This window comes from Lates calcarifer, linkage group LG12 (genome assembly GCF_001640805.2).
Source record: "Lates calcarifer isolate ASB-BC8 linkage group LG12, TLL_Latcal_v3, whole genome shotgun sequence".
NCBI lineage: Eukaryota > Metazoa > Chordata > Actinopteri > Centropomidae > Lates > Lates calcarifer.
Window position 1 is genome coordinate 22,857,617 of NC_066844.1, and position 23,699 is coordinate 22,881,315.

The 23,699-nt window shown below is 41.5% G+C and overlaps 2 protein-coding genes across 2 annotated transcripts; one reads left to right on the forward strand and one right to left on the reverse strand.

Annotated features, from left to right (window-relative positions):
* Positions 1-1,103: 1,103 nt before the first annotated feature.
* LOC108886468 (sodium-dependent neutral amino acid transporter SLC6A17) lies at positions 1,104-15,871 on the forward strand. The gene is made up of 12 exons (XM_018681353.2): positions 1,104-1,425; positions 4,373-4,815; positions 7,090-7,247; positions 8,135-8,261; positions 9,250-9,431; positions 9,524-9,634; positions 9,722-9,963; positions 10,942-11,134; positions 11,219-11,411; positions 11,675-11,834; positions 11,947-12,109; positions 12,902-15,871. The coding sequence occupies exons 2-12, from the start codon at positions 4,533-4,535 to the stop codon at positions 13,307-13,309; spliced, it is 2,220 nt and encodes a 739-aa protein (XP_018536869.1). The 5' UTR covers positions 1,104-1,425; positions 4,373-4,532; the 3' UTR covers positions 13,310-15,871.
* A 3,184-nt stretch (positions 15,872-19,055) lies between these two features.
* LOC108886469 (tripartite motif-containing protein 16) lies at positions 19,056-23,299 on the reverse strand. The gene is made up of 7 exons (XM_018681354.2): positions 22,509-23,299; positions 21,584-21,679; positions 21,260-21,493; positions 21,013-21,175; positions 20,835-20,924; positions 19,884-19,955; positions 19,056-19,776 (listed from the first exon to the last, which is right to left on the reverse strand). The coding sequence occupies exons 1-7, from the start codon at positions 22,989-22,991 to the stop codon at positions 19,229-19,231; spliced, it is 1,686 nt and encodes a 561-aa protein (XP_018536870.1). The 5' UTR covers positions 22,992-23,299; the 3' UTR covers positions 19,056-19,228.
* Positions 23,300-23,699: the final 400 nt, after the last annotated feature.

Sequence of the window (23,699 nt, forward strand, 5' to 3'; positions counted from 1 at the left end):
TAAAGGACAGTTCATTTAAATATAATGAGTTTTTTTCATTTATTAATGCTTATCCATTGTTGAGCGCTGGGGAAACAGATCAATCATCTGTTTCTCTGTATGGACAGTTAAAGGGCAGGTTCACAGTTTTCACGCTGAAAACATCACTGGCTGCTGTAATTTTTCCTTCTATTCATTACGGCCACAAAAAATCCCTGTCGAAAGCAATTCTAATTTAAGTCACTGAGGGGCAAAATCCACCTTCTTTGTTCTGTTTATAACTATTTTCTGAAACTAATATGAGGCTTCAACAGTGAGTGAGACTGTCTACCCATGAAAAAACTCCCTAAACCTTTGAGCCTACCTAACCAAACCTTAAAGGTGCTATATCCAAGTTTCTGCTATCGCTAAATACCCAGCGTTAGCATTAAGAGCTGTTTACTCACCAGTCTAAAAGAAATGTTGCAAGTTCAGCATAAAACCTTTTTCTTTTTAAATTCCTTTACTCACCAGAAGCTGTCTCAGGCTGTGAAAAGCAACACCACATCACTGCAGCTTCCAGTCTGCCCTCAGATCAGAACGAACAATATACCTTGCATATCTTAATATGTCTTGTTGGTCAAAGTTACAAGTACAGGGCACTGTTGAAATGGTCAGTGCTAAAATGGTCAGTGGTTTGGAAGACACTGACACTGAAATAGTGTTAGAGAGAGATGTCTTAATGACCAGTGAGGAACAGCTGGCTTACAGCATCTGAAAAATCTTTCAGTGTTGATATGTGAATGTTTTATAAAGACAGACATGAGAAAATGTGAACCTGCTCTTTAAATATCAACACTTAACCTGCTCTGCCATGAAAAGTCTGTTTTCCTGCTCCCTCTCTGTTTCACTACTGTAATCTCAAACTCATGTTTAGGGTGATGCCGTCAAATCCTCTACTCTATTTTGACACTTAAAACCAGGTTAACCGTTCATCCTGTTCTCCTACTTTGACGGGCCAGTGACGAATGGCTTAAATTTTTTATCAATTGAAACAGCAATGACGAAATCTGCGTCAGACCACCACTTCCTCAGGTAGGAGTGGATAACCTTGACAAATCCGCGCACAGTTTTGCCCTCTTTTTATTCTCTCTCTGATTCTCGTGTAAGAGATGCAGTCTCAAACCACAACAAGTGAGCGGCAGGTGTTAATTTGTCATTGCTGATAATGAGCGGCGCTCTGTGCGTCACGGTGCGCCCCGGTGCGGACTCTCCACCCTGCATGTCAATTGTAGGCAGAGCAGCATGTGATGCTCCGTCCTCCAGTGTCCTGTGAGCGCTCAGTCTGTACCACTCCGACACACAAGTGCAGCCCAGCGGATGTATTCATGACTCTCTCCAGATATTCTCTCACGGCTTTGTTCAGATTAAACCCTGGATATTGTTGATCGCTGCTAAAGACTCACGGTGAGAATTGTTTCGTTTTTGTTTTTTTTTTATCATTCCTCCTCTGTGCATGTGTTTAATGCAGACTGTTTATTTCTGCAGAAGTTCACAGGCAGCTTTAAAAGAGTTTAAATTACTCAGTTTCGTGTCTTTAACACACACTAACGCCTGCTTTGAGTCGCGTGAAGTTGCCTTTAATCGTGTTAAAAAATTGTGCATCATGGATGAAAATGTGCTCCAGTTTACACAGGGGTCGGGAAATAACTGCGTTTGACCTTGATTGTGTGTTAAAAAGCCACTGCATCACTCGCGGTGGGCAGACGATCAGCATCAGCACCAGATGTGGCACCTGGTGTTCACAGTGAGTGATCTCAGTGTGCTGTGGTGTCGATTACTTAGAGCTTTTCCACAACCTGCAGCTGCTCTGGACAACTGTATTTCAGATTGATGGTTTCATGACGAAAAGTGCCTCTGAAGTTTATGTCCTGATGCTTTTCCAGCTAATCCATTTTCTAAATCTGCCTTGTTGCCAGTTAAATGAGCAGGAGTTGGCTGTTAAAGGCTCTAGACTTTCAATACTTTGTGATTTCCATTTTGAACCAGCTGATTAACCTCTAACTGTGGCTCAGACCTTTAAAGCAGACTGCTAATCACATGATCAATAATCGTTTAAGGAACAAGTGTGGTCATTAAAACAAGACTGATTACTGGAGCTGATACCTGCTGTTTGTTACATGTTAAATTGTGTTACTGGAAGGTGTGTAGGAGCCTCACTATTATCTCTTCAATTATAATTCATGGAAACATAATAATACACACAGGCTTCAATCTGATATGTGATGAGAGTACTCATGATTTTGTGATGTGTCTGTGTCTGACAGTGAGGACAGAGATATGTTAAGAGCATGTGTTCATGGGTTCAGAAGTGGTGAGGGCTGAACTTCTGACCTCGTTGGTGCTGACGTTACCAGTGTTAAATATGGTTTCTTTAAAGGGAAAATTATGCAATGATATGCTTGCATGGTAATAATATCAGTCTTTTAGAAATGTTGCCTTTCACATGAAGTGTTGGTCCCTTTTTTGTCTATATCAGCATGTATAACAACATAAAACTGTAACTTAAATGATAAACTCATCACATTTCGCAGTCATTTCCTGAGTGAAACTAGTCTTAATTAAATATATCAAATAATTCCATAGTGAAACAGAATAAGAATGATACACTCAGTTGTGTGGTTTTTACTGGAGGTGATGCACAATGTGTGGTAGTAAAGAAAAACCCTGCATATGTGAGTATTATCCCTTATTGCGATGGTTATTTACACAAGTTACATGTGGCTCAAGGACAAACCCACGATCAGTCGAGGAGAGAGGTAACATTGCCACATGAAGTCTTTTTCCAGCCACAGGAAAACATGCCTTTGCTGTGGTATAAAACTGCTCCACACAGTCAGACTTTTAGCACCAGCTAGGGTCATCTGGACTGTGTGTTGAATTTTTTTTCCTAGCAGGATTATTGGTTGGGTGAGTTGATGTGTTTTCATTTCTCAGCGTTGGCTGGATGATGCAGCCGCTGATTGAAATTACGTGTCTTGTATACTGTAGTGTGGGATTGAATGACAAGACAGAAAAGCAGGGAGATGAGGGAGCTTTACAGTTAATGCACACAGGATTATGAAGACTTGTGAATGGCCGTGCTTGGATTATTGCATCATAGGCTCATCTTGACATGCACAGGGGAGGAAATCTGCTGTGGGATGAAAAAAAAAAAAAAAGAATAAACAAGGAAAGCAAATGCACATCCTGAGCACATATTAAAGCATATGTGGGTGTTTGTGGCTTTCTTTGACACTGGCAGGAGCTCTGGGAGGATTTGTGTGGAGTTTGTAGTCTTGGTGGAGAATCTGCTGATAGTCACAGAGTTTTGTTTAAGGCTGATGTCAGCAAACGAGGTTTGTGACGACTGAGGCTCGTGTGCATCACTGCTGTTGCGTCACACTCGGGGTGCTGCATCTTCATTCAGCTCCTGTCATCCACCGTGTTAACAGGACTTTGGTGATCATCAGTCACTGCCAGCACAGGGATCAACTCCTGTTGGATCTTTACTGATACTCCTTTGTTTTCTCCTCCTCTGGTCTCATGGAAAACAGTGTTCAAGTAAATAAACAAGTGTTTATCAGTTTTGCATTTCAGCGTACAGCAGATTTTTATAATGGAGAAACCATTCACTCAATAAGTAATGAGCCTCCACAGTGGCTTGTGTGTGGATCAGGAGAACCAAAGCATCATGTTCACTTCCTCCATTACGTTTGGGTTGAACCAACCACTCCCTGAGAGAGGGGTGAGGAGGGATGTTGCTGCATGGCTTCAGAGGATTAGGGGATTTACAGGAGTAAAAAAAAAAAAAAGCTTCACTGAAGTTAAGCTTTGCAGAACAGGGAAATTAAATAGAACAATTTGCAGGATTGGGAATATTTTGGAACCAGAAACATTGCGTGTGAGACAAAGAACCGTGGTGGGGATTTTTGTGTGTGTGTGAGTGACTATAAAAATGTCTGGTCACATCCCTGCTGAGTTTTTGTTGAAAGAACCGGGTTAAGTTAACACACAGTTGTGACAAATGGTCTCCTGTCTTTATGATGACATCCCTCGTGGTTCTGCTGAGGCATAACTATGTGTTACGATCCAGGGTCTTATTAGGAACCTAACCAAGCACTAAATAGAGAAATAATTGTGTCAGCGATTGTGTGAACTGTTATTTAAAGATCACAGCCAGGGAAAGGAAGCTTAAAATGACTATACATCAAATGAGCCTTGTCAAGGAGACTCACTTCACATTTCTTTAAAAAGAAGTGTATTTATGGGATTTTGGTCTAATAATGGAAATATTATAATTATTACAATTTTAATGTGGATGATGTCCTTGAAATATAATTTTCTATTTGACCTTTCTGTTTTTCTGATGCAGGACTGAGGCCAAGAGCTAAAATCCCTCACAGCTACATCCATCCATCTCTTCTCCACTCTTTGCCCAGTATCACCTCTTTTTTTTCTGCATCTACCAGTCTCTTTCTCGCTCTCTCTTTCTCTCTCCACCCCCGCCCCCTTCCCGACCCTCAGCCTCCCTCATGCCTAAGAACAGCAAGGTGACGCAGCGCGAGCAGAGCCATGAGCACGTCACAGAGTCAGTGGCCGACCTGCTCGCACACGAGGAGCCACTCGACTACAAGAGCAGCTCCCTGAATGTCGGAGGGGCTGCTGGGAAGAAAGTCCCGCAGCTGGAGGTGCCTGAAAACGATGGGCGTCCCGCCTGGAACAGCAAACTCCAGTACATCTTGGCCCAGGTGGGCTTCTCTGTGGGCCTGGGCAACGTGTGGCGTTTCCCTTACCTGTGCCAAAAGAATGGAGGAGGTGAGTTGGAGGTGAAGCTCACTATAAGCTGAGCTGCAGCATTGTAGAGGGCACATTCAGCACACACACATTTCACCTACAGTTACAATAACAGGAATTACTACAGGAACTGCTAAACTAGCTCCTTTACTTTTCCACATCATTCTGATGTTAAAATCTTTAACTTCATTTTAACTTCAAGCCCACAGAGATAAGATACTCCTTGTGATAGGATATAGTGAAAAAAGCCAGTATAACAAGACAGCGACACATGACAATAGTTTCCCCCAAACAATGAGCACTACGAAAGAAGAAAAACTGATCATCTGTATATTTACAGGATGCTATGATCATATCAAATAAAAAAAACATGGGAACTGTAAATCTGTTTTTTGTATGAAAACAGTATTTAAAAATAGTATTTAAAGAGTAACAAAACAGTACATCTATTTAACCTTGCACTGTATCATTGTTTGACTCGCAGTGGACAGTTTAAAAAATTATCAGAATTCATGCAGCAGAACCAGAGATATAGTCTTTTTTTTTTTTTATGCCACTTGTGAAAACTTTTTTGTAATGCATATTTTTGCTGTATTGTCATTCTGACTTTAAAAAGGTACTGCCCAGCCCTATTTAACACAAGTCACATTTTCACAGACTAATTTGACATCAACATCTGTTCAGTCTCTTGTTTGTTTTGTTCAGCGTCAGAGGCTGATTGACCTCAACTATCACAAACTGCATCACACTTCCACTGAGCACAGAGCTGTGAAGAGAGCAGCTGTATTGTGTAGAAAACAGCCAAGTCCAAATATAGCTCCACCATTGATTACTACTGCCGGCAGGGCAGGCCAGGCTCAGATGATACTCTGGTGAACAGAGAGGAGCTCAATAAAAAATGTAACTCTATAGTGGTGTGGTTTTATTTTTGTTAGAGATGCATGTAATCTGAGGCTCACAGTGTAAACCTGTGTTCACCACAGGTGAAAAACACCTCGTCATCACGGACTGACAGACGTGATACGGCTTCCATTGGTCTGAGTGTTTTCAGCTTCACTGCCCGCGTCTGATTTATTGCATATACGCAGGATTTATTGCCTATAGGGAGAATTTACTGACAGTAGACCCACTCCCAGACAAGTCAGGTTATGTAGCCTGGCGAGCAGCCATTTTTCACTGTGTAATTTGCTGCCTGGTGGCCAATTACAGACACATTAAAGGTCTGTGTTGTTTGGGAGTTATCGCTGTGTGGGCTCCTCTCTCCTTTCCTCTGTCTCCCTCCCTCACAAGGCCTTTCTCTTTTAACAGGCTCTATCATTTCTCCCCACATTGTCACATCTTTATGTCTGTGACCCTGTTATATATCACATCTATCACAGGCTCCAGTTTAAACAACCTGTGATGAAGTGGATTTGCTTAAAGTTACTCAGCGTTTGTCAGTCGAGACCCAAAACTCCAGCCTTCTCCTCCTCTCTCTGCATCATTACTCCACCCACTATGAGATGCATGTGCCACTGGATGTAATTCCCACTTTTTATGTATTAATAGTAGTACATGTTTGCCTGCTATAAGTCTTTATATCCCGGATGATGACTCAACCTTCGCACATAAAAAACTGTTGCATCCTGATTAAGCCTCTCTGGATTAAGCAGCAAAGGGACAAATTTAGACTTCCATCAAAATTGAAATGAAATTCAAAGAATATTCATCAGTGGAGCCGGGATCCTTACATTATTAACATTATTGAGGAGCTGGGTGGTGGTAGACATGGGGGTGGGGGTCAGTATATCTCACTGAATCACTGTGGCACATTTTGTAAGTGAGATTAATCTAAAACAGTTGAATCACTGCACAAGTGTTACAAGAACTGAAGCACATATTAAGAAGGAACCTTATTAAACTTGTCACTTTTAAAAACCATAATTATTGTACATATTTTAGCCAATGTGCTACAAACCACTGACACTTAATGACCAGAAAAAACTGCACAGTGTAACACAGTGTAAAAATGCCATCCGTTAATTCCTACAGTAACAGCTCAATATATTTTCCTCTCAGAAATTCTTTTTGTGTCTGTGCCAGACAAATACAACAACAGCAACAAAAGACACCACAATTAAGGGCAGACATCCTTGTTTTTCTGTGTTGAGTTGCCAACCAAACATATTATTTCACTTAATCTCTGTGATGAGTGTCCTCATTTTTGTTTAAATTGTAACAAAGGGGCACATTTTCCATTTAACACCTCACGCAGTGTGCTGTGTAAGCTCAGCTACAAGCCTCCCTGTTTTTCAGGTGCCTACCTGGTACCCTACTTCATCCTCCTCCTCATCATCGGGATCCCGCTCTTCTTCTTGGAGTTGGCCGTGGGTCAGAAGATCCGACGTGGAAGCATCGGGGTGTGGAACTACGTCTGTCCCCGACTGGGCGGGATAGGGATGTCAAGTCTGATGGTGAGGGAAGCAGTGAATTCTTATCTTATTACATTTTTTTTATTTTTTATCATCTATCATCTTTATAGCTATGAACCCAACACATACTCTCGATAATACTTTCCTTGGTGCACTGTAGGTGTTAAAGGCTTTAATGGTGCCTCAGAAGAGCAGTTGGTGGAGAGAAAGTGTGGGTCCTCTGATAAGAATCGGGGAGGTTGTAATGGGGGAACAGCTGTCAAACCCTGCAGTTAAACAGAAACACATCTGCTGAATAAGGTTAAGGATAAAATAAAAAACAAGCTAACGCTCTGTCTGTGTGATTTATGAAGATTCTGCATGAATCTATCTATCTCTCTATCTCTTCTGGATAGATAAAAGATAGATGGATATATGCAGTAGTGTATGAAAAGGCTAAACGACCATGAAACTGATGTAGTAATGAGCAGGATGAAGTTACATCTCGAGTCTCCACAACAACCTTCACTCTGCCTCAGCCTCTCCCGGGGTGTACGGGTTGATATTGACGTGTTGGGAGAGCGAGAGGTAGCTTTTCTTTGGTGATGCACGGCTGGCGCAGAAGTAGCTATAAATATCTCATAGAGGATCACTGTTGAAAAGAGAGCACTTTAATTATTCATGCTTTCCTCAACCTTATTTAGCTCCTGAATGTCCTGGCTGGCAGGACTGCTCAGAAGACTGACAGCAACATGGGACATGCACAAAGCGTGCTGCCTCATTTGCATACTTCTTTCACGCTGTACAGATCTTATTCTGGCATGAAAAGTTGACAGCATATGATTGTAATTCCTGTTAATGTATGCTGGCTGTTTACGTCACATAGCAGAGAGCATACTGTAAAATGTCAGTAAACAACTTAATTGCTTACCGCCTGTCTATCTGTCTAGGTGTGTGGCTTTGTGGGTCTCTACTATAATGTGATCATCGGTTGGAGCATCTTCTACTTCTTCCAGTCCTTTCAGTATCCTCTGCCATGGAGCGAATGTCCCATCAGAAAGAACGGGACACTTGCTAGTGAGTGATATTAAATACTAACACACATAAAGCACCTTTCAAATACAGAGGCTGTTTAATGTCAGGAAAAAGGTAAATTTGCTTTAGGTTATGAGATGTGTATTCTGGTTCTTAGTGCAGTGCAAGGTTTAGCATTAACTCTGTGTTGCATCAGACCACAACAACACACCTTTAAGCGGATCAGGCAAATTGCAGTAACTTCCTCACAACTTTCAGTCACAACTTTATGGACATAATCCCAGATTAAAACCCTCTGGAGTTCATTCGATTAGTGGTGATAATAACATAACCCCCCAGGGCGGCCAAGAAACACTCAGCATGCATGTGACTCAGCAAGGCTGAGCATGCTGCCGGTAAGAAGGCGGAGAGCAGAGACTCAGCCTCTCAGACTGAAGGACGCTAATGTTGAAGGACAGCAGCAGAATGTAAAACGTTTCAGCAGTAGGACAGAAACTCTGTACATCTGTGATTTAAACCCAGTGTGACAGACAGAGCATTGGGAGGGAACCTAGACAGTAAATTAATAAACGATGAATTTAGCAGAGGACATATTGAATTCGGAAGATTTAGATTGTCATAAGTCTATAAAGAGCTTTCTGCATCTGTAGGTGTTTGTGTGTGTGCATTCGCATAGATAAATCAGCACCATATCTGCGATATTATGTGGAGAGTCCACACACACTAGCCTGTATATCATCTCCCCAAGGTAACAACAGAATAGATACTGTGTGTGCACCGAAAAACATCTCAGGTGATGTGAATTGGAGGTTCATGCTTTGCATACAAACTACACAGACGACCTTGTGTAGCTCACTCACGTCTGAGAGGTGTAAACCAGCCGAGAATTGAGATATTGACCCAGAGCAAACATTCTCAATCTCATTACATTCCTCTTTCCGCCCTCACCACTGCATCTTCACACCTGCTTCCTTTTCCCCTTCATGATCATTATCACCACAAACTAAAACCTCCATCTCTCCATGTGCAGTCGTGGAGCCGGAGTGCGACAAAAGCTCAGCCACAACCTATTTCTGGTACCGTCAGACTCTGAACACGACCAGCACCATCGCAGAGAGCGGCGGCCTCAACGTCAAGATGACCCTGTCTCTGTTTGTGGCCTGGATCATCGTCTGTCTCGCCGTCATTAAAGGAATCGCCTCCTCTGGGAAGGTAGAGGAGGGATGATGAGATGAGAGAAAAATATGAAGGGGAGCTCTGGTTTCCCTTTTTCTAAATCCGTTTTTCCCTCCCATTAATTACAGGTGATGTACTTCAGCTCTCTTTTCCCCTATGTGGTGCTGTTCTGTTTCCTGGTCCGGGGGTTAATGCTGAAGGGGTCAGTGGATGGCATCGCTCACATGTTCACTCCCAAGGTCAGACTGCTTTCACTCATTCTCACTCTCTCACAAAAATATCTGATATTTATCATTTACCTGATTCTAACACCTTATATCTCACAGCTGGAGAAGATGTTGGAGCCCCAGGTGTGGAGGGAGGCAGCCACCCAGGTCTTCTTCGCTCTGGGTCTGGGCTTTGGAGGAGTCATAGCTTTCTCCAGTTACAACAAGATAGACAACAACTGTCATTTTGACGCTGTGCTCGTCTCTTTCATCAACTTCTTCACCTCCATTCTGGCCACGCTGGTGGTATTTGCTGTGCTGGGCTTCAAGGCCAACATCATGAATGAGAAGTGTGTTGTGGAGTAAGTCCAACACCTGCAAAAGCTACTAATTACACCATTCACTGATAGTGGATCAAAAAAATCATAAAAGCAAAAGAGTAGAACAGGAATTCAAAAAGAAAAAGCTTGATCACATCAGGCACGTTTGCTTACGTGAAATGTTTGATAGATTAACCAAAACTAATAAACACAGGAAGTAAAAGAAAACCTATTATAGTAAAGTGGTACTTGGAAGAGTAAAAGAAGTCACTTAGTATTCAGCCATGCAGAGAGAGAGCCTTGACACAGTACCAGCTAAGAAGTCTGAACAACCTGGAAATGAGTGAGTGGAAGGTCAGGGTTTAAATACTGTTGAGCTGATGAGATGATGAGACACAGGTGTGGTGGCTGCCTTCAGGAGGAGGAGTTGAGTGGAGCAGGTGAGAAGCTGGGAGGATCACCATGCCCAGAGACACTAACAGAGAGGGAGAGAAACACAAGGGCAAACATCCAACAGTTTATCAAGACATTTCTGGACCAAAGTAGTGGACCAATAGAACAGCAGACATCTATCCATAAAAAATCTTAAACCTATTACTCACATATTTCCATCCCTGAAATGAGCAATTCCACATCATGTAGCTGAACTAAAACATAGTCATATGACAGATGATAGTCCTCTGTAACAGCGTACAGGAATAAAAACTAAATATTAATGGTATTTAACAGGTTATTTGCCTTATGTGTTTGATGTTATTGTTAGTGAGTGAACCTGGTTGGTTGAACCCTAAATGCCATTTGTCATTTATTGAATTGGTAAAATATTGGGACTGAGAATAACAAGAAGTATGTAAACGCTGAGTGAATAATCAGACAGAAAAATACATATATTTTATCTTACATTACACTGAATGCTAGTTTTGACTGTTAGAGCTTATATTGAGACTCGTAGCTCCAGTAGCTCAAGCACTTTCCATGACAACTTTCTATGACAGTTTCTCTCTTGTTGTAACATCGTAGGAATGCCGAGAAGATCCTGGGATACCTCAACTCAAACGTCCTGAGTCACGATCTCATTCCTCCACATGTGAACTTCTCTCATCTCACCACATCAGACTATGCTGAGATGTACGGCGTCATCAAAACAGTCAAAGAGGGCAGCTTCTCCCAGCTGGGCCTGGATCCTTGTGTCCTGGAGGACGAGCTCAACAAGGTGAGTCTTAGGCACAGTTTCCTACAGACGTATCCGCAGCACGTTGCCTACCAGACTTGACTCCTCTGAACCGTCTCTCCACAGGCCGTCCAGGGCACTGGTCTGGCTTTCATTGCCTTCACAGAGGCCATGACTCATTTCCCAGCGTCTCCATTCTGGTCGGTCATGTTTTTCTTCATGCTCATCAACCTCGGCCTGGGCAGCATGATCGGCACCATGACTGGCATCACCACGCCCGTCCTCGACACCTACAAAGTCCAGAAGGAGCTTTTCACAGGTAAACCTCCCCCCAGTCAGGACACGACATGTTTTAAGTAGCTTCAGCTCCTTACTCAGCACTTAAAAAGGATTAAAGCACATTTGGGAATGGGTTGCATTAGGCTTTGTATTATTGCTCTGAGTGTAATGGAAGCAAAACAGCTCATTGGCAATAAAACCATTTTACTTTCCATTTTCTCATCTATTAGACCAAAGTCTCTCTCTTTTTTCATCTTTTCCTCTGAATTACCTAATTTTTCTTCTTCTCTGCGTTTGTTTCAGTGGGTTGCTGCATCGTGGCCTTCCTGTGTGGCCTGTTGTTCGTTCAGCGCTCAGGGAATTACTTTGTCACCATGTTTGATGATTATTCTGCTGGTCTGCCTCTCACTGTTGTGGTCATCCTGGAAAATGTGTCTGTCGCTTGGATTTACGGCACTAAAAGGTACGTCTGCCTGTAGGTCAACCGCCTGGGAGTGCACTTAGTGTGTTAAATAGGTATAAAATGTAAGAAGGCACATGATCATTACTGTAATATGTTTGCTCCTCTGTCTCAGGTTCATGCAGGATCTGGAGGACATGTTGGGTTTCCGACCGTACATGATCTATTTCTACCTGTGGAAGTACGTCTCCCCTCTCTGTCTCATTGTCCTCATCTCGGCCACCGTCATAGAGATGGCCATCAGCCCACCGGGATACAACGCCTGGGTCCAAGAGCTGGTCAGTCAGTGTGTGTGGGAGTGTGTGTGTTACCAACCTTTACTTAAGTAGAAGTAGCAGCGCCGCTATGTAAAAATACTACTAAACAATACTACTTACTCAAGTAAAGTAAGTATTTTCTAGTGGTATTGATATAATTTTGTATAAGAGTTGTGCCTGTCAGTGTTACATTATTATATATTTATTTCCTTACTATTTAACTACTTTGTATACTTCTTGGTGGCCAAAAAAGTAACTAGTAACTATAGCTGATAAATGTAATGAAATAAAAAACAATATTCTCTGGAATGCAGCTGAGTAGAAGTTTAAAGTAGCGTAAGATGAAGGAGAAGTGAAGTACCTCAAAACTGTACTTAAGTACAGTACATAGTAAATGTAATTAGTTACTTTTCACCCAGGGACAACAGTCTTTATTTTCTTAGTCAAACAATCTTTATATCTTCCTGTCAACATTTTCTCTTAGTGTTTTGTAGAGTTTTTCTCTATTCAAATTCAGGTTCTCGGAATAGAGATAAATAGATATCATTTGTAATTTGGAGATATAATAAACTAGACTCATTTCTTTTTCTTATTATTACAGTGATCACATGTCATCTGCTGTACTGAGTTTTAGCATTTCAAGGCCCACAGATGAATAATTTACCCCAAAAAGATGATGATTTATGATAATGTTTGTGTCCTTGTACATGGATAAGAATAAAATATACACTAGAATTTCCATCTTTTCTGAAACATTTTTTCTTTCTATTTTAAGTTCCTCATCCTCACTGAACCCTCTCTGTGCGTCTGCAGGCTCAGGAGCGCTTCCAGAGCTACCCTCCCTGGGCGCTGGCCATGTGCTTTGCTCTCATCATAGTGGCCATGCTTCCTCTCCCTGTCGTCTTCATTGCCCGTCACTTCAACCTGATGTCAGACGGCTCCAACAAGCTGTCCGTCTCCTACCGTAAAACCATGATGAAGGACATGTCCAACCTGGAGGAGCAGGACGAGGCCCGGTCCATCCTCGGCGCCAAGCCCGGCGAGGTGCCGTCGTCGGTGCCGACACGCAAAGCTTACCTCACCCCTGGAGGGAACAAACCCCTGGACCCCAACTCCCTGTCTCCAAACAGCTGCTACGGCACAAGCTACCAAAACGCCGCCATCAGTCCCACCACGCCAACCACGCCGACCACGCCTGTCACACCAGAGTCTGATTCTTGACTGCTGTCCAAACACCCCTCTGACTCCCAGTCCTTTAGCACAGTTTACCTTTCAGCCATAAAGTCGGGGGTCAATGCAGCACAGAGAATCCCCACCACTGCCCTGCTAACGCCATAAAACTGTATGTAGCTAATTTATCTGCGCACACACTTCCCAAAATAACATAGAGGAACCACCTGAGAAGATGTCCAAAATGTTTCCATGTTTCCCAGCATCTGGAGAAGTAGGTAGAATGGAGATATATGTTAAACACAGGGAAAAAAAGAGTTGATCAAACACTTAAATCAGGGTGAGATTGACAGTGACACACTGTGCATCTCTATCTATTCTGTATTTAAAGTTAAGTTCTGTGATCTGCTTTTCTTTGCCTTAGTATAAGGATCCTCAGCAGACATAGCACCCACCCCCCCAAACCCCACCACGGTATAATGCACGTCCCTGTCTGCACAGTGCGGGGGATCTGAAAGAACGAATGTAGCAGAGCCGGCATGGTTCTGCTGGGTGAACAGGTTTTCACTTGGTGAGAGCCAAAATGAATGTGAGTTTGATTATTTTAAGGTTTAAAGCCTGTCACTGTTTGCGTCACTGCCCTTCGTAGCAATACTGTGTGTCGAAGCCATACAGTTTAACACAGATCAAGTTATTTTCTATTAGACAGTATGCAGTGATTTTAGTTTGTACATACAGCATGTCTGCACTGAGCGCTGACATGCACCTCTGTTCTGCTGCTCTGAACAACAAAACACTTCTTGTCGTGTAGATTTGTCTTCACAGGACACTCTGTATTGTAAACTATGCTTAAGGCTGCTCTAAAGACACCATTTATGTTCCATTAGGACCCTAAATCAACCTCCTGCTCTGTTTTGTGTGTAGCCAGTGCTGGTCTTGTTCATTCTGTAAACAGTGTACAGTATATTAATATGATATAGGATAATGTGATTTTTGTTACCTGGAGGAGATCAAAACCGCCATCTCATCGTCCATCACACTGCACTCTGCAGAAAGTCACTCATGTCAGTTTCTCCACCAAAGAGCAAAAAGTGAATAATAAAACACTTGAAGTCTACATATTTATATTACAGAATAAAAGACTTAATGTGCTGAATTGTATTAAAAGTGAACTAAACTCATACGACTGGAACTCAGCAATCATATCCACTGACAGGAAGCACAGCTCGTTCATGTGATTTTGACACAAATGTCCAGAATGATTCTTTAAACGCAGCTCTGATTTCATTTCTATGCCACAAAAGCACAAAAAGATGCTGAAGATTTTTAGACAATTATTGTGCACACGATAACTGTTAACTACTAACCCTGTATTGCTGACCTATTATTTTGAACATTTATGCACACGTAACTTGAAATGCTGCCCTCAAATATGTCCCACACAGTGACTAAGCAATATTTATACAGTAGCACAAAGAATGCACAAACTATGTTCAAAACTTAATGAACATAATGGAACATAAAAATCAGCAATGGACCAAAAGATGTAGGAAACTTATGAAACAAAAAAAATCCTAATTATGGAGCATTAAACTCATCAGCTCACTTGATAGTATGAACTTCTGTACGCCTTAGACTCCTCATGCACACAAATGCTTAACACACACGTACACGCTGTTTCTGTATATTTGTGAAATAATAAACCTCTCGATGCCGACAGTATTAAGTCAGTCATGCAATACCAGGGTTTCTTTGTGATGAAGGTCTTTAACTTGTGGTTAAATTAAGAGATGGTATGAACCGCTAAAATTAAGATGGACATCTTTCCATGCACATGTCTCACTTTTGTTCACACCGATAGTTTAGTGCAAAACTGTCTGTAAGTTCAAACTGAGCACATTTACGTTCCTGTTACACGTGAGAGGATACCTTTATTTATTTTTTTATCACAATATTCAAAGCCATGGTGTTAAGGTAAAAATGGATTATATTTATATTCCTGTATATTTGCAGGTGTAGGTGTGATGATGAATAACAAAGATTTATCTTTTAAAAGTGACCAGTATATATACTGTATATTTTCATCTTGTGTGAAGCTTACTGAAATTGTATATTTTAAGACTTATCTATTTTGTAGTTTGTGTAACTCGTTCTTGTTGTGGGATGTGAAAATGCTGCCGGCAGGTGGAGCTGATGTGTGATCTCAGTGTAGTCTTGTGTGGGCAGCAGCTGGTTGTGTTCACTGGAGCTGTGTGTTCTGGTTGCACCTCATGTTAGGTGATGTCCGCCCACCTGTCTCAGTTTACTGGTCTACTTGTTTTTAGCCACACAAGCAGTTCACCACAAAATGCTGTTAAAATTTCCTCTTGTCCAACACTTTAGTCCATGAAAGGACACCTCTCAAAATAATTCCAGTCAGCCTGAGCTAGACATTCAGATGTATGCTAATATAGCATGCTAGCATGGTAAACAGATTTGGTTTCATGCTAACTGTACACAAAACAGACTACCATACTGAAAATTACATGCAAAACATGCTTCTGCTAAAAGATGAGGATATTAACACGCAAAGGTGATAAATGTTAAAAGGAAAATATCTAACTAGCATTCCACATGAAGCCCAGCTGAGCCTAATGCCACATTAGCACAGATTGGAGTTATCATAATCACCAGTTTCTCATATTTATATAGTGTCCATGTTAACATGGAGGTAGTAATTATGACTCCAATAAACTCCAATATCCAACTTGACGCTAAAAAGTATGGACGTGCCTGGAATTTAAAAGATATGGTGCTATATTGAACAAACATGGTATTTTAACCCCTCACATACATGCAGTAAAACAACCGTCACTCAGTGTTATTACATTTTGTTCAAATTACACTGCTGACATTCGTGTTTGTTTAATTGTGTTAGTGTTTATTAAGAGAGCTGGAATCTCCAATAATGACTGAGAAGCAATATTACTTTAAGACTGACAGCTGCTATCTTGAGATGTCAGATATTGTGAAGTTGAACGTTTGCAAGTTTTAAACATGGGAATCTTTGTGCCTGAAGAAGACCTAGTTAATAAAACTTTGTGTTAGCGCAGCAGTGGACAGCCTCATTTTTGTGATGAAGATAGTTCTTTCTGTTTGTTGGATTCACATACTTATTATATTTCTTTCAGTTCCTACATGCAGTGAAACATGAATGCAGAATAGATGCAGCTCCAGCGGGTGAAGTAGAGTTTAGACGGTTGGACCAAATCTGAAGTTGTGTGTTTGCACTAAAAACAAGTTAAATTTACAGTCTTAGTTTATACATAAGAATGTTTCATTCTTAATTCTGCAGATGGACTCACAGCACATTCAAGCCTGAGATGCAAATGACTAATGAGCAAAGGAGATGTCAGGTTGTTAGACATGTCTGTCATCTTATACAAAGAAAGTAACAATCACAGGTGTCTTTCACTCCCTCTGAGGGGGAGGTGAGCATACTGCAAGGTTTTCAAGCTCAAAGACAGGCATGAGATAACAACTCAATAATGAGGAGAAATTATAGGAAAAAGCCAGAATATTCCCATAAGCATACAATACATCAGGCACTCAGAGTTACATACTATCTTTCCTTTGGGTGCAGGAACAGCATCTTCGACAATAACAGACCAGTTTTGTCATGTCTCGCTTTGTCCTTGGACCTTGAGTGAGGCTGCTGTTTGCAGAGACTTAAAGTGTGTTAGCAGATTCTTCATAATTTCACCTTGACACAGCACAAAGAACATAGTCAATCTGAAGAATACATAACTTCTGTAAATTTCCAGCACGCTAACCATGGTCCTAAATGACTCTACAACTTAACAGGAGCTCCATCTCTCTCTTGTAACACATAATGTGGATGTAGAGGCTTGGGAGTCGTATAGAGGCACCTTTTGGCAGAGCTGAGCTGAGTAAGGAAAATAAGTAAACAAGTAATGTTTTGCTGTTTGGTAATTCTGAAAGTAATGTGAAATGAAAGAAATTACATTACAGAATATATAAAGCATAACTTGATTAAAGTTTAGTTAATTGCCCAATTCGTGGAATAATATACCTTCAAGCTGCACATTTTTTTGCTTTTTTTTGGTTCAGATGTTTTCAACTTGTATTGTCTTCATCTAGAGTAGATATTTGTAGGTGCTTAGCTGACAACATGAACTTTCTTCTGGCGCCACCTTCAGGCAAAACTAAGAACAGTAAAATTCTCTCAGTTATTCATCCATCCAGACATTTTGTTGTCTGGAACCGCTAGTGTGGCTATAAACTTTGAGTCTTGTTTTGTTTCCTGTGTTGTTTAGTTTCTGTACTCCCTGCTGAGGATGTATTACATAGAGATCTCTCTGTTGTTCAAGTCTGTAAATAATCTTGTGTAATCAAATTACTCTGAAGGTAGATTTTATTCATGTGAAATATATCAATGTCTTAAAAAGTAACTGTTTTAGCAGTAAATGTAACATAAAGTAATAATGAATGTGATTAATGCACTTTTTCACTAGGACTGCAAAAAGTTAGTATTTGTTTTGTTGTCCTCATAGCAGTAAATTCAAGGTCGGTATAAAAGCAATATCAGGTTGTTTATACTGCAGAATAATTATGGCTGAAAGAAAAGAGTGTCAGTTAATAGCAATGATTAGGATCCACCCCTCATAACCAAAGGGATAATATGACTCTTCCTTACAAGGTGCTGGAGTACAAGTGTCTATATGTGTGTGTGTGTGTGTGTGTGTGTGTGTGTGTGTGTGTGTGTGTGTGTGTGTGTGTGTGTGTGTGTGTGTGCGTACTGTATATTGGTGTGCAGTAGACTCCTTCATATTACCTGTGGGTGCAGGGCCTTACTGAGCACACGTTTCAAGCACTGTTTGTACAGGAGACACATTTAGAAATGTCCCTTTACAGCTTCTATCTTTCTCCCTCATCAGTCATATTATGATTGTATGATACTGACAATTATTGTTAAAAAAAAAATTGTGAACATCACCAAAAATATTAATAATAAAAATGAGTGGACAAGCCGCTGACAGATTTCTGAGTTTTTATGCCTCATGACCAGTGACAGTCATGTTTACAGTTGTCTGAGTGTCTGTATGTACGGCCCATTCTCTGGATTTCTTCAGATTTGGTGCAAACATTCATTTGAACTCAAAGATGACCTGGTTAGAATTTGTGGTCAAAGGTCAAAGGTCAAGGTCACTGTGGCCTCACAAACCCCCTTTTTGGCCATAATTCAAGAATTCATTCTCTAATTATGACAAAATTTCACACAAATGTCAAATAGGATAAAGCAATGAGGTGATGACATTGTGCAGCAACACCCATATTTATCGCATCATCTGTTATCATGGCTACAACTTTGTGTCAGTGTCAGCTTTACTGGCCAAACGTGTGAAGACGTACAAGGAATTTCACTTTTTCTTTTGTTCCTCTCAGTGTACTCACACACTAACAGAGTAGACACAGAGTAGAACAAGAACAACAAAGCTTAACAAAGGCAAATCAATTTCATTTACATATCCCTACAATACAAATCCCAAATTTGCCTCACAAATATTTATCAGTATTATTTATAGATTCTACATTTATCTCCCTTGTAACATTTATTTGTCTGTTTAAATGTTACTGTGTCTCATGTACAAGATGCTCCACAAAATTGCCCCCTAGGGGATTAATAAATACACCTAATATATTTTATTAAATATCTACAAAGTCTTCACTACATATATAAGTCTGGACAGACATGGCAAAGATATATAACCACAAGGCTGCAATTCTAGCTCTGGTTCACGACTGAGTCATAAATCTGTCATAGTAAAAAGTGAATGATTAAGTTTACATTGGAAATGTGATTATTGCATTGTCAGAAATGTTTTCTAAGTCAGGAAAGGTTAAAGGAAGTCTGCTACAAACTAGAAGGAAGTGACTGTGTAACCCAGCATCTAACTCAGCCTCAGTCGTTTATAGTCCGCCCTGTCTCAAATCAGAGATCCTGATGCAACATTTCTCTCCGAGCCAGAAGCCTGGACACAGCGGCTCTGTGAACATGGCCTCAGCCCTGTAAAGAAACTTCATGCAGTCTGACACCTCGTAGAACGTCAGAGTTCCCTCTCTGAACTTCAGATAAACCCCGATCCTGTTATGACCGGGGGACGTTGTGAGCTGGACGCTGCCGCTGTTGTGACTCATAGAGTAGTTTGTGGATCGATCGAGACTCCAGGAATTTTTGCTGCCCCCAAACGCTGACAGCCTGCCCCGGGATTTTCTGTCTATTCCTCTGTAGGCGAGGGCGATCTCAGCCTTGCCCCCCTCCACCTCTATCTCATAGTAGCAGCGCTCGGCCTGCAGTCCTTCCCTGCACAGCACCTGCCGCCTGTGGACAAACCTCTCTGGGTAGCGAATAGCAGAGTTCCTCACTAACTGAGGGCTCAGCTTCACCTTTTTATCTCCCTCAGAAACGACCAGGTCCTCGTGGGCTGTGGTGGGGTCCAGGGTGAGCTCACATGCATCTGAGATCAAGAAGAAAAGGATGTGAGGACAGACACAGCACTTTAAGAATCCAGGTGTGATTGACTATGGTGGACCAAAGTGCTGATATGTTAGAAGATAAACTCACAGCGTAGAAACTCTGCTCTGGTTGTGGGCTCCACGTCCTGCTCTGTCACAGCGACGACAGCTCCAGGGAAAACTGTGAGACAACATCAGAGCATCGTTTAGTGTCAGCTCAGGAAGCAAAAGTTCAGTCCAATCAAGTGTAACCCATGACAGAGAGCCAGCATTAACTACACCTCTGCTTTTTCTGCTATGACATATCAAAATGTGTGTACCTTAAAGGGTCAGTTCACCAAAATTACAAATAAATAACCAACAAAAACAGTCTCCCAGGTTTTTAGTTACTCGTGTTTAAGATTTCTCCATTACAATAAATTGTAGTCACTTCATTTGTAGTGCACAGCAATGAAAAAATAATATATAAAAAAAATAATCAACAGTCAAGCTTCCTGTTCCTGTAACAGCTACACAAACCTTGTGGTTAATACTGTTCATGACTTTTTTATCAGTAGAAATTGGGTAAAATATTATCTGCATGGCTATGGGAGGATGGCTGTTTTATTTATTACTATTCTGTTCTGTTATTGTCTTCCAGGTTAGGGGTGATTCACAAAAAGACAAACTTTAAATACTTCCAGTAAAAGAGGAACGGCTGCAGCTTTTACTTTTTTTATTGTAAAACACACACTTCACACACATTTTTCAACATCACAACTTTGTCAGAATCTTGAGTATGTAACAGCAGAAGCGCCGAGCACCGTTAAATACACACAAGGAGAAAAAAATTCATCATTTCTACCATAGATCCATCTGACATATGAAACTACTGATAACCTGTGGAATAAGAACAATACTTCACAATATGAGGCCTGGTGTGTTTCATTTTAATGAACAGGGTTTTCAGTGCATTTCAAATCATTAATATAGTATGGTAGAATTGCATTAATCTATAGAAATCATTCTTCTTAATTTCAAAACAAAAGTCACAACAGTCTGGTACTAGTTTAAAACCAACCATGGGATTGTGAGATGCTGGCTTCACATCCTTGCTGTGTGTCATCCTCCTCTGTCTCTTCTGTTGACTCCTGTTGCTCTCCACTGTCAGCTGGAATAAATAAAGGCACAGATATTATCAATAGTATTAAAAGCAGTGATTGTTGACAATATTAAAGGATGTCAACAAAAATACATACCCATTTCAGTAATTAAGGCAAATTCTTTCTCACAAATCTCCTCCAGCTGCTTCCCCAGTTGTTCAACAGCTCTCTTTGTAATCCTAAAGGGGACGAGTGGATCCTCTTCGTGGAGAAGGTGGAAGTGGTCTTTTTCACAGAGACGCTGCAGTGACGGCCATTCCTGCGAGGAGAGAGGGTCGGGGTTAGAGACACAGGGACAGAGACATCATCTATTGTTCAAAGATACAGGTGATGATCACTGTACCTGCAGGAAACGGACATCGTTGTCAGTCTGCGCGAGACGATCCAGCTCAGCCTCCCTCTCCTTCATCTCCTCCATCTTCTCCATCAGGGTCCGTACGGAGGTGTGGACCTGAGCCACCGCCACCTCCTCCTGAGCTCCGATCAGCTCCCTCACCGACAGGTAATGTTTCTGGAGGGATTCGATGACACTGACCACCACGGCCTCACAGTAGTCCTCTGCTCGTCTGGCCTCCTCCTGTTTTAAACACAAGCTGATGTATCTGTCTGTATTTATTCAGATTGTGGACTCTATAGAGAGGACACTTTGGTCACATGTCCTCCTCACCTGAATCTGGTCGAGCATCTTCCCCACGTTCTTCAGTTTCTTTGTTTGTTTCTGGAGAATCTGTTTGGATCTTGTCTGCGTGTTCTCCAGCTCCTCCTTTAACATTTGGTGGATGGACATACACATTATTTCTTCAGAATAATTAATCATTTTGTTGTGTTGTTTGACTGGTTGTTTGTGGAGTATTTTTCCCTAGTTTTCCCTATTTTTTACAACATGTTTGTGTAATAATTTTTTGTTACAGCCATTCTGAATCTGATGTTAATTAACATTTGTTTTGCTAAGAATTGTCTCAACTTCAAATACCTTTGACCATATTGCAAAAATAGATTAGATTTACTGTAAAATGCAGCATAACACAGTAAACTGAGGCTGGTTCATGAAACACAGGCAGGAATCTGAGCTGCTCTCTATACCTTGCTTGACTCCTTTTCTGAGGCTTAGCTCTAGAATACCACCTCCCCTTTTTGAAGGAATTCCCCATCGTTATCATATTATCTTTCTGCTGGTTTACCACTCTGCTCATATTTAGCGACCTTCCAATCATCCTAACCCACACTGACTGTTGTTCAAATGGTAGGAAATGTAAATTACCCACTGTCCAGTTGTCTGGTAGTTTTGTCATCTCAGATCAAAAACACCACAGATCTATAGGTGCAACTTATGCTGCTGTTTTACTACGAGAGGTGGCAAGACAGGATGAACTGCAATGAGTCAGATTTCTTTGTACATGGCAGTTGAATGGCTCTAATCACTGCAGGTGATCCTCTGGGTCAAACTACACCTCTCCAGAAACTCGTCCAATCACCCATATGCTCCCATATTCAACAGGTTTACAGCTGGTAAAGCTTCCCTCTTATGTTACTCACTTTTTTTAAAAAAAAAAGGTCAGACATCACAGTTTCTCCTTGTTTGTTTAATGTACCTGCTTCCTCCTCCGTTCCTCTCCCACACAGCCAATCCTGTGTCCTCCATGCTCAACCGATGCACAGACCGCACAGATAGTCCGCTCGTCGGTGCAGCAGTAAACATCCAGGGGGCTTCTGTGTCTTAAACACAACGCGCTTCCTGTTCCTGTCACCGTAAATCTCCGGGGTCTCTTCGGAGCGTGCGGGGACTCTCCAGACAGCCGCCGCTGCCTCGTCCTCTCAGTGCCACTGTCAAACTTTTCCGTGTCTCTCACCAGCTGCGCCAGAGTTGTGTTCTTGATCAGCTGAGGCGTGGTGGGAAACATATGACCGCACTCGGGGCAGCGGCAGGGACAGTTTTCCCTCTTGTCCCGGTCCCAGCAGCTCTGGATGCACTGCATGCAGAAGTTGTGTCCGCAGGGAACAGTCGCGGGGTCCCTGAGGACCCCGCTGCAGATCCGACAGCAGAGGCGATTCATCTGTACTGGGATACGAGACATGTCTGAGCAGAAAGAGGCGGGCTGGTTTAAATTTGTTTCGTTTCCTCACTCAGTAGTACTGTATGCCTGAGGGGTTTTTTCCCTCCATGTTGGGTGGAGATGGGTGTGACTAAAACATTTGAACAGACAAAAGTGATGATGTGATGCTTTAGGAGTGGGAGTTGTTTGATCAGATACGTTTTTAAAACATGACTTCTGCAACAGGTATTTCATTTTTCTACTCACATCCTCCTCACCACCTCTGACTCTCACCAGCTTTCTCATATTATCTCTCAGTATCTAACCTCAACCCACCAAGCACCTCAAATCAGCACTGAATGGCATCATGTTCAGATGTGATTTCCTGTCATAACTTTACCAGTTTTATGCTGTTCTGAAACTTCTCCATTAGATTTAATGAAGAAAAAGGTTTGAAAAAGAAAAGCACATGATTCATATTTGTGATAATTGTCATCTTACTTGCTTCCCTGTGATGCACACATTTAGAAAGCTGGACACCTAATATCCTCTGTGGTCAAAATGAGTGCAACAAACATACTTATGGCTCCACTGAGTTGGTGGCAGTGTCATGTCAAGACATTCAAATGTGGGTATTTTACACTTCTGTCACCTATCTGAAGTAATATTAATAAAGTTTCTTACCATCTGTAAATGTGAGAGATAATTGTGTCACCATGGCAAAATGCAAACTTAAGAAATTAATTTTAA